This window comes from Carex rostrata, chromosome 10, assembly GCF_964058835.1.
Source record: "Carex rostrata chromosome 10, lpCarRost1.2, whole genome shotgun sequence".
NCBI lineage: Eukaryota > Viridiplantae > Streptophyta > Magnoliopsida > Poales > Cyperaceae > Carex > Carex rostrata.
In genome coordinates this window covers 10,227,547-10,238,987 of record NC_135927.1, presented here as the reverse complement: position 1 = coordinate 10,238,987, position 11,441 = coordinate 10,227,547, and the positions used below count along the sequence as shown (strand labels likewise).

Genomic DNA, 11,441 nt, shown 5'->3' with positions numbered 1-11,441 from the left:
ATCATGAGGTGGAATGTCAGTGCCAGAAGCCTCAGATGGGCGGAATACCATGTGTTCATGTGATGGCGGTGTGTCGTTTAAGGTAAAATTATGTTTTATTTAATTTGAAACTTCATATTAGGGACGGTACTACTTACTAATGTGTTAACATTATAGGAACTTGAATCCAAATGACTTCGTCAATTATTATTACAACATTCAAACACTCATAGACACATGGAGTGGTGAATTCCATGTGTATGACAATCAATGTGATTGGCCGGTGCACGAAGGAGATCTCTTAGTTCCAGAGCATCGGTTGGTAAAGTTGGGTAGGAGACGACACAATCGGATCCAAATGTGGATGGATGTATTGGAAGGACGACGAAAGGGTCACCGAACTAGTAGAGAAACTCTCGAGAGGAATGCGAGAAGAAGAAGGGATGCGAGAGGAAATACGCAATAGGGTAAGCTCTTAAAATTTGAAAAGTTTTATGAATTAACAATTGATTTAACAAATATATTTTTCCATTGCAGTTTCATCGTTCGAGGGGTGGTGATTTAATTGTAGTAGAACTTGTGTTTTTTCTCTTTAGATGAACTTATGTGTATTTTTATTGTAGTAGAACTCATGTTTTGCTTGAACTTGAATTGTAATAAATATTGTAGTAGAACTCATAAAACACAAGCAAGCATAAATCAAAACAGTCAGAATAACATGATAACTAGATAATAACTAAATAACAGTCCAGAACAGTACGAATAGCATAAAAGTCCAAACAGTCCGAATAACTACATCAAAGTCTGAATAGAAGCTACATAGATAAGAGTCAACTACTTGGTCGGTGGTGTATACGGCTCCTTCCTGGTCTTATGTCTCTTACCGCGCCCTAACTCCTCTTCTTCCTCCTCAATCTCCGAACCTAAGAAATTGAAAGCAGGCGTATACTGCCGCGATGGCTGTGGTGGGGTCTCCTCTGGTATCTGTCCAAACAAAACCTCCTCAGATGAGCTAGGAACTAACGAAGGACCAAAAATAGAAGCTACAGCAGTCTCTGCTAAGGATGAAGCTGTCTCAGTCTGGTACACTGCTGCACTGTCCTGTGGTGGTGGATCATCCTGTGTGTACAAGTGAGGATAAGAGTAACCCGGAGTGTATATGGTATCATACGTCGAACCCACGTCAAACTCAAAATCCTGCGATGGCTGAGTCGGCTCAAAATCCTGCGATGGCTGAGTCGGCTCGAACCGGGGCTCATCTTCCTGAAAATAGATGCTTAAAAATGAATAAGAGTGTTTCTCAATAAGTAGGTTATTAGAAAAAATGCACGTACCACTCGATCTCCAAAATGCTGAAATGCTGCCTCAGGCGTCGGTGCAGATAAGATCTCTGAAAGATCCGGCTCTGGGGTGCTCATCTGCTCCGCAGAATCTTCATCATTCATATCCGCCAAATCCTCGTATCTTGGAAGATCTGCTAGCCTAAGGATCTTGTCTAGCTGGTCCTTGTACCCGGCGACGACCACCGGAGGTGCAGATGTGCACAACAAAATCTTCCCTATCTTCTTCCAGCCTCTTGTGATCCCATATCTTGCAGCTCTCAGAACTTGCTTGATGTTCATGAGTAACTGCGAATAAACTATTTGATCAATATTTGAAAAGATGATTACCGTACATGTATTTGAAAAAATATACAAAACTTACAACTTGTGCAGCCGGACCACCGCTAGGGATGAAACCATACTGAGGCCAAATCGTGTCGCGTGGTACATGAAGCGGCTTCTTATTGATCTCTGACATCTGACCGAACATGTACACCGTGAATGCACAATTTTCCTGATACCACTGCCGATACTGCTGGTCCCACTCCTCGAAAGCATAAATCTGATACATATCAGGAACCATGTCATCCAGACTCATAGCCTCCAGTTGCTGTACATGCAAGGCATGCTCCGTCCGCCAATCCTTCATCACCGTAGTGCATAACGGTTGGTGAAGTTCATACCAGGCGTCCTTTGTGATAGGATCTGGGACTGGAAAAAACTGGGCCATACCAAACTGTCTCATTACCCGTCCAGGGTAATAATGCTCAACAACCTGGTAGTAGATAAGCGGCACCTGCAAATATAAAAGTCTAAGTTCCAATTGTAAACTACAATATGTTTATTAAATGTAGACTAGAAAATAAAAAAATAAATTCACTCGCACCTGAGCAAACCAGTATTTTCGCTCGCGATTGCAAATCGAAGGAAGTTTTGTAAGGAAAGAGTAAGGTTCTTCATCTTCTCCATAAACTGTGACGCGAAAATCATACGGCCTCCACTCGACATGTAGATCTGGAGTCATCTGCTCGAATTGAGTTCTGAAAAAGAAAACTCCTGAAGGCTTGCCGTGAGGGGTCGCGACAAAGTTCTTTCTAGCGCAGAATCTCTGAGCATACGCAGGACATGTCTCCCCGTCCGGATGACCCCAGTTTGGAGCCCAACCGGCCTCTAGTGGTTGCGGACGACCAAATGGAAATCTCGTCCACGACCAATGCTGAAGGAGACCAATCGGTCCGTACAGACCAGCTTTGTCGATCTATTTTTATACAAGTTGCGGTTATTTTTAATTCAATAAGAGAAAACAATTTATTTACAAAAAGAAGAGAAAGTATTTTATACCCGGCACGCAATGCATAAGGCTCGGTATAGACATGCCAAGACCGCTGCCCCCCAATTCATCTGTGGAGGGTCTGCCAAGTCCCTTAGCCACTGGAGCATACAAGCAGGGACGGTGTTTCCAGAGGAATCTGGAAACAACCAGCAAGAGAACAGCTCCATTATGTAAGCCCGTGTCCACCGATCTATCATCTCCTCAGACGCCTCTTCTTCCAATTTACCACTACAAATACGAACTAATTTAGTACAGGGTATGAAACATCACAATCAAAAACTTACTATTAGAAAAAATGCAACTTACTTGAATGCCGCCCGCAAAGAAGGGATACTAATGTCATTCTTTGATGCAACCTTCGACCTCTTGAGGGACCTTTCCTTCATCAGGTTGGGTCCCAACAGTTCTTCAACGTCCTTTGTGAAGTCCCCGTACTCCACACCCGTCACAGCCCGTCCAGTAATAGGTAGTCCCCAGAGACAACTGACATCCTGCAGAGACACTGTAATCTCTCCAACGGGCAGGTGGAATGTGTGTGTCTCTGGCCGCCACCTCTCGACTAACGCAGATAGAAGAGCGACATCTGCGACAATGGGGATCAGCTGTGAGACATGCCACAGACCTAAACTCTTCAACGCGGGAGCATAACGCTCGTCGTAGAGGATACTCATCTTATTGTTCCGCGTCCCCGTCAAGGTATGAGCCTGCATTTAATTTCAAAACATACAAACATATAACTTACCTATTTTTATCTAAATGAAAATTAAAATAATTTGCATTTCTCAAAACGTAAACTTACATATGCGTTTCTGATCTTGTGCTCCTCGAATTTATACCAGCAAAGAGGGCTGATACTCTCTTTCGTCATATTTGGAAATATGTTTCGGGCCAGTGATAAATCCAACTGTAAATCATCTTGCGTACGGTTTTCATTGGTACCGCTGGTTGACACCATACTAATATCAAATTTATCAATTTTGTCAATTTTGGCCTCTTTATTTAATTTCAAACAGTACAAATATCTATGGTAATTCAATAATATATCACCATTCTTGGATGAACCGGTAAAAAATCATACAATCTACGCTGATTCAGAAAAAAAAATTCCAAATTGGTCAATTTCCACTCTAATATATTACAATTTTTGGACATTTCTAAATTTGTCAATTTCTAAATTGGTACATTTCTAAATTCTAAATTCTAAATATAATTTATAAATTCTAAATACAATTCACAATTCTAAATTGGTCTAAATACACAAATATTTTGATATCCAACTTAACTAAACTAAACTACTATTTTGATTTAATTTACAATATACTACAACATACGATTTTGGTCTAATTTACACAAGTATCTACAAATTTTTTTTAAAAATGGTCTAATTTACAATATAATACTATTTTGATACCTACCTAAATTATACTACTTAAACTAAACTAAACTAGTTAATTAAATTAAACTAAACTAAACTAATTAATTATACTTAAACTAAACTACTTAATTAAATTAAACTACTTAAATAAATTAAACTACTTAAATAAATTAAACTACTTAAAATAAAAAATGACATTTACCTTTTTTTTCCGTCAGGTGCGCAGACAGAGGAGCGGCTTGGTAAAAAAATGCCACTGTCATTCCTTTTATCCGGATGCACCACGTTCGCCAAACCATTTAGCGAACGGGTCATCGGGAGCGGGTCGGGCGGTAGCGGGTCAGGCGGGCGGGTCATGTCGGAAACGGGTTCGCGGGTCGGTCCGCAAAATGGTTTTGTGAACGGATCAGTCCGAACGGGTCAGTCGGAAACGGGTCGGTTCGCAGAATGATTTTGTGAACGGGTCTGAAAACGGGTCAGTCGGGAACGGGTCGGTGCGCAAATTCATTTTGCGAACGTGGCGGAATCTTAAATTTATTAAATCCGGTGGTATTTATTTTATTCCGATTTATTTGGGTGGTATTAAAAAAAAAACGGCTCATAAAGTAAGTTGGTTGGTAGTCTAGTGATTTGAGCTCTAGTGGTTTCAATTCCCACTAGCCACATTATTTTGTTATTTTTTCATATATTACATTTTATAAATTAGTCCCCCTCTTTAAATTTTCTAGTTCCGCCCCTGGTTGCAACCGAGGCCAGTAATATACCTGGATCAGAGATTACATCAACAGTTTATCTCAAGTTGAGTTGGATGTAAAAAGTAAGAAATTTTTTTTTCAGGTTATGGTTTTTAACTTTCTAAAAACATCAAATTTGATATCAATTTGGTTCTCTCTTTTAGAAATACTAAGGTGATTTCCGAGCTTTCAATTGAGCAAAATCAACCTCGAATTTTTAATAAAAAGTAAGATGTGATTTTTTTTCCAACTTCTCTTAAATTAACTAATTAAGCTGTGATTTTTCATTTGAGGGCTGGATCCTCATGTTTCTTCTTCAAAAAAAGCTGTGATTTTTCAACATTGTCATTCTTTCAGACTTCAAGAACCATCATAATCTTTTTTTTTAACAAGTTCTAGGATTAGTTTGATATAAATAAAAGTGTAAGGACTAACATAGTTATTTTGTAAAATTCCCTAAAACCTTATTTTTCTCCCAAAAAAGAAAAAGGAATAATATATAACGTACTTCTACCAGGGAGTATGGGCCCCACAACTCTTTTCTGGGCTTGTCTTTAATGAGCGTGGACCTATCCATCATTTAATTATCCAGATAAGCAGTAAGATCTAATAATACAACAGGCCCATATGACTTAAAAGGGCTGTTTACAACTTTTAACTCAGAAAAATAATATTGGATTTATGGGCTATTCTTGTAGGCCCAAAAAAAGATTTAAAAAAAAATAGAAGCGTAGGTATGTTATTATCGAGGAGGGTTCCAATACTCATTTTTTTTATACTCATCATATCTCATATTTTATATTTTCATTTTCTTCATATTCAAAGTCCAAATTGTCGATCCGAACTGTTCAACATGATATCCATACTAAAATATGGTTAGGGGTGAAATTTTATAATTTTTGGAAATTTTTTCCTATTTTTTAAGATGGGTAGAAAATCATTGTCTTTTGAACGGTTCAAAAACAGTGATTTTGTACCTATCTTAAAAAATAGCAAAACAATTCCAAAAAATATAAAATTTCATCTCCATGGATATTTTAGTATAAATATTTTGTTGAACGGTTCGGATCGACAATTTAAACTTTGAAAACGAAAATATAAAATATGAGATATAATGAGGTATGAAAAAAAATGAGGCATTGAACCCTCCTCGTTATTATCTCCAAGTACCCAGTATACACCCTTGGATTGTCCAATTTTTTTTTTGTTATAAGTAATATTCTTACAAGTATTATACTAATACTTTATTTGCGAAATGATCCCTTAATTTGTACTTGAGTTTATATAAACCCTTATCGTTGCGGTTTTGATCCTCTTTGTGATCCGGATAGATGATCACAATATGATGTCGAAAATGCTCCAATTTTCTTTTCTTTTTTTGGTTAATAATAGTATATTTTGGAATCGAATTTTTAAGAATTGTTCTCCACTTCTTTTAAAATTTAAAATCCAACAAAATTTATGACTCGTTCAGTTGTATAGTATAAATAATATTTTCAACTTAGGCTAACTATTTTACTGAGATGCAAGCAATGTCTCTTCTCATAGCTTGAGAAGTAAACAATGTTTTTCAAACAATAATATCACACTACATACAATTAAATTGAATAAAAAAAAAGACTGCAATGGATCATTTTAGGATCATAGGTCTTTGGGTGGGGCATGGAAGAAACAAATTAAGCAATTAATGCTACTATTATATGGAGCTTTAAGCGAAGAATTGAGAGTAGGTCTGATGTCCATCGGATCTACTTTGGTTTGATGGGTTCAACTATTGTCTGATGTGTATTAAGATGTGTGCGCTTTACTTTAAATTCCATACAAGTTTGTTTTAATTTTTGTGCGCACAAATCTTAATGCAGACCAGATGATATTGAAACTTATTGAATCCAAAAGTGAATCCGCCACTCATCAGACCTACTCCTTTCTCTTAAGCAAAATACTTACTACCATGAGTTATTTTGTACAAATTCAAACAAATAATATCACACAAACACAAACACTCTAATTATAACCATGAGATATTTTGTGAAAATAAGGAGGATGTATTACGAACTTATAATGTTTAAGAAAGTAACCTTCAAAATTCTAGGCGTAGAAAAAAAAAATCCGATAAATTCTTAAAGCCACATGCAGTGGAAGGTAATTAATTTGGTTCAAATCATACACTTGTACGGTATAATTAATGGTATTGTTTAGGTCGTTTTCTAAAAAGAATGAATTGAAAGATTTAAGTACAAAACTAATTAAGTACTGAACAACATACGTATATACGCGACAATTCACTAATGTTTAGGTCCCAAGCTACGACGGGACATGTAGTATTCCTTTATTTTATATTTTATTTTAATTAGTATCTCAATTCTTAATATTATTAGAGTTTCTAATTTGAGATGACAGATTCTATTCAGATTTTACGAATGTACACGAGTTTCTTATTTAGAAATTATGTATAGAATTTTCTTATTAAGAAATCGTTTATAAACTCTACATAGTCGAAATCATTGGCTGGAGTTTCTTTAATTTTAGACGTGACCTTAATAGAAACTTTAATTTAAATTTCAAAAATGTGAGATTTATAAATTAAGATAAACTTGATTTCTATTTAGTAGTTAACATTTATTTAGAAATTAATTAAAATTGCTGAGATAGAGATGCTCAAGCAGATATGTTTTTAGGACTGAGTACCTCTAAAGTTCTTGACTGCGTAGAATTCTTTCAGTTGAGTTAAAATCACTTCAAAGTTTATTTGAAATATATAGAGGGTCTGCTTTATGGGGTAAGACTAAGGTGCTATGGTCTAATATTTGAGTTTTCAAAATTCAAACGGTCGATCCGAACCGTTCATTTTGTTCTCCATATTAATATGTGTTTTGAGACCAAATTTTACATTTTTTGAAAAATTTTTACTATTTTTTTAGATAGGTAGAAAATTAGTTGATCTAAAAAATTCTGCACCATTCAAATATTTTATTTTCTACCTATCTAAAAAAAATAGTAAAAAATTTCCAAAAAATGTAAAATTTGGTCTCCAAACACATATTAAGATAGAGAACAAGATGAACGGTTCGAATCGACCGTTTTAATTTTGAAAACTTGAATATTAAACCGTAGCACCGTAGATTGCTATGCAACCCATAGCACCTTAGCCTTACTCCTGCTTTATGATTCATGTCAGATTAAAGCCGCTCCCTATGCGCATGGGCGGATCTATTCAGGCCCAATGTAAGTTTCCATGTGTGCCTACCCCTGGAGCAAAATTGTGCCCAACCCTGGCCCAGAAAAAAATTAATTGGTAACCCTTCCGCTCAGGCCCAATCCTGCTGCCTCCACTCCGAGTCGCCAAAAGAATTAAATTAAGTTACGTCTCGTGGATCCCTTCACGTGAGTGAGTCAAAAGTATATATATATTATAAAAAGAAAAATAATTTCGTTGATCTCGTGGATGGTGGATCCCTACACGCGAGTCAGAGAAGTAAAAAAGGACCTAAGCTATTCATTCGTTGGAGAATCGGAGCTATAAAAGAGCTCCGCTTTGGAAGAGAAACTAAGTTAAATATAGGGTCTTTGTTGGCATAATCTCAACTCTCAAGTCAAATGAGAGAGAAGCAGTGTGCATTCAATTATAATAACGGGAATTAAATGGCTACATGCACTTTCAAGTTTTTCTTAGGATCTAATTTAGAGTGATAGGCAATTTCAGATTCCACTCTAAATTTATGATATGTAATTTAAGTATCTAATTTACGGTATGTAATCTTTTTGAACAACACTTCTCAAGTACAACGATGAATTGGGATTGGTTCAGGTTGGAATAGGTGTGTTGAGCTGTGATGTTTAATTTGGGTAGTTAATGAATTTGAACCCGGTTAGCTATTTAAATCCGATTAGTGCCCTATTCTGACGAGAATCCTGAATCCGCCCCTGCCTATGCGTTATGCATAGAACCATATATATCCTCCACCATGAGCATCAATATACACTAAAAAGGGAATTCACGGATATTGGTGTGTACTATGGACTAATATTTTTATTTTTCAAAGTTCAAATGGTCAATATGAACCATTTAACATGATTTTTATACAAAATATGTACTTGAATATCAAAAATTTAGAATTTCTCTACTAAAAAATAGGTAGAATATCACTTGATATAAAATATTCTATAATTTAGACCATTCAAAAGTAATGATTTTTTTATCTAAAAATTAGTAAAAAATAATATAAAATATAAAAAAAAAAGTTCGTGAGTACATTTTGAATTTTGAGAATAAAAATATAAATCTATAGCCTCATATCATATCCCATTTTTGCACTAAGTTTCAGTCAACTGCTCAGGTATACGTAACCACTAAAGTCAGCGTCTCATCATCCTATAAATTCCCCAAAATGATGGAAATTAGAAATGAAATTGACTGCTCAGGCATGCGTAACCACCAAAATTAGCGTCTCATCGTCCTATAAATTCCCCAAAATGATGGGAATTAGAAATGAAATTGAACCGAATAAAATGGATTTCTCTCTGTCTTGAGTCTGTCTCGTTTGTCGCCTTAATTCAAAGCATCTTTTGTTCGATTGTTACTATCAATTTTGTTCAAAATACGTCCATATAACATTTTTATAGATTTGTAATTCGTTGCCTACAACATCAATTATTATTAAATAAAAAATTCAAATTAAATACAATTGATGATTCTTAGTGATTTATCGTTGTATCGCGTGATCTTGTATAAACAAAGTAAAAAATTATATTTGAAACATTTGATTTGGGTTCATAGTTCAAACTTTGTTTTGAATTTTGATTACTAGCTGCGAATACAAACAAATAAAGGGATCTCACTGGGAAACAGAAAGGTTCGGATAAGATGGAACTACAGTACCACACAGAAAGGCCTCAGACCATTCTAGAGATATTATCCGTTGACTAGAGTCAACCATCAGTTGCTCAAGTCATTAATTATAATTTTTAAAATATGCACCAAAAGGTCTTTACCATTATTAACATATTTTATTAAAAGATTTCAGAGAATTTCACCGTCCAACTTCTCCTTTCACATTTTTTTCTCGGGTTTCTTTTGAACTTTCCAAGTCAACAACCAGATTAAGAACCGACGAAAGATGCCAACTACAAAAAGTCAAAAATAGACATAAATATGAGGTCGTATTTTCATAATCCGGATAGATCATAAATTTTTTAAAATAATAATTTCTGTGTAAAAGATGTAAATTTGAAAATACAAAATAAAGAATCATCTTTTGTGATATTATACAGTTACAGTAAGAACAAAAAGAAAATAATATGGGTTGGACCGGTAGAAGGACTAAGGACCACCGCATTAATTAATTGACAAAGAAATTTTGTAAGAATATGTTGCGAGGAGTATCTATGTTTAGTATTGACAGCACAAAGCTAAGTATATATGCAGAGTAGTTAAGATCAATGTAGTAGTTTTTTAGTCTTGATGCTACAAATTTATTTTTACAGTTAACAAATTTAAATTGTCGATCTGAATTGCTCAATATTTTCTTCATATTAAAATATACTTGGGGACCAATTTTATTTTTTGAAATTTTTTTACTATTTTTTATGATTTTTTAGAAATCTGTGTTTTTCAAATTTTTAGGAATCTGTTTTTTACTATTTTTTATAATTTAAACAATAATTTTCAAAAATTCTTAAAAAATAGTAAAAAAATAAATAGAAAAAAAACATACAATTTGCTTTCTAAGTACAATTTAATATGAAGAACACGTTGAGCACTTGAGATCGACTATTTAAACTTTAAAATCATAAAAATGAATTGATAGTATCAAGACTTAGAAACCACCATCTTAATCTTAGTATTGACAGCACAAAGCTAAGTATATATGTAGAGTAGTTAAGATCAAAGTATTAGTTTTTTAGTTTTGATGCTACAAATTTATTTTTACGGTTAAAAAATTTAAATTGTCGATCTGAATTGCTCAATATTTTCTTCATATTAAAATGTACTTGGGGACCAATTTTATTTTTTGGAAATTTTTTACTGTTTTTTATGATTTTTTAGAAATCTGTGTTTTTCAAATTTTTAGGAATCTGTTTTTTACTATTTTTTATAATTTAAACAATAATTTTCAAAAATCCTTAAAAAAAGTAAAAAAATATATAATTTGCTTTCTAAGTACAATTTAATATGAAGAACACGTTGAGCACTTGAGATCGACTATTTAAACTTTAAAATCATAAAAATGAATTGATAGTATCAAGACTTAGAAACCACCATCTTAATCTTAGTATTGACAGCACAAAGCTAAGTATATATGTAGAGTAGTTAAGATCAAAGTAGTAGTTTTTTAGTTTTGATGCTACAAATTTATTTTTACGGTTAAAAAATTTAAATTGTCGATCTGAATTGCTCAATATTTTCTTCATATTAAAATGTACTTGGGGACCAATTTTATTTTTTGGAAATTTTTTACTGTTTTTTATGATTTTTTAGAAATCTGTGTTTTTCAAATTTTTAGGAATCTGTTTTTTACTATTTTTTATAATTTAAACAATAATTTTCAAAAATCCTTAAAAAAAAGTAAAAAAATATATAATTTGCTTTCTAAGTACAATTTAATATGAAGAACACATTGAGCACTTGAGATCGACTATTTAAACTTTAAAATCATAAAAATGAATTGATAGTATCAAGACTTAGAAACCACCATCTT

General features: G+C 33.9%; 1 protein-coding gene across 1 annotated transcript; it reads right to left on the bottom strand.

Moving 5' to 3' along the window:
• Positions 1-813: 813 nt before the first annotated feature.
• On the bottom strand, positions 814-2,270 carry LOC144560280 (uncharacterized). The gene is made up of 4 exons (XM_078309445.1): positions 2,188-2,270; positions 1,684-2,131; positions 1,314-1,607; positions 814-1,242 (listed from the first exon to the last, which is right to left on the bottom strand). Exons 1-4 carry the CDS (start codon positions 2,268-2,270, stop codon positions 814-816), a joined length of 1,254 nt encoding a protein of 417 aa, XP_078165571.1.
• Between the last annotated feature and the right edge of the window lie 9,171 nt (positions 2,271-11,441).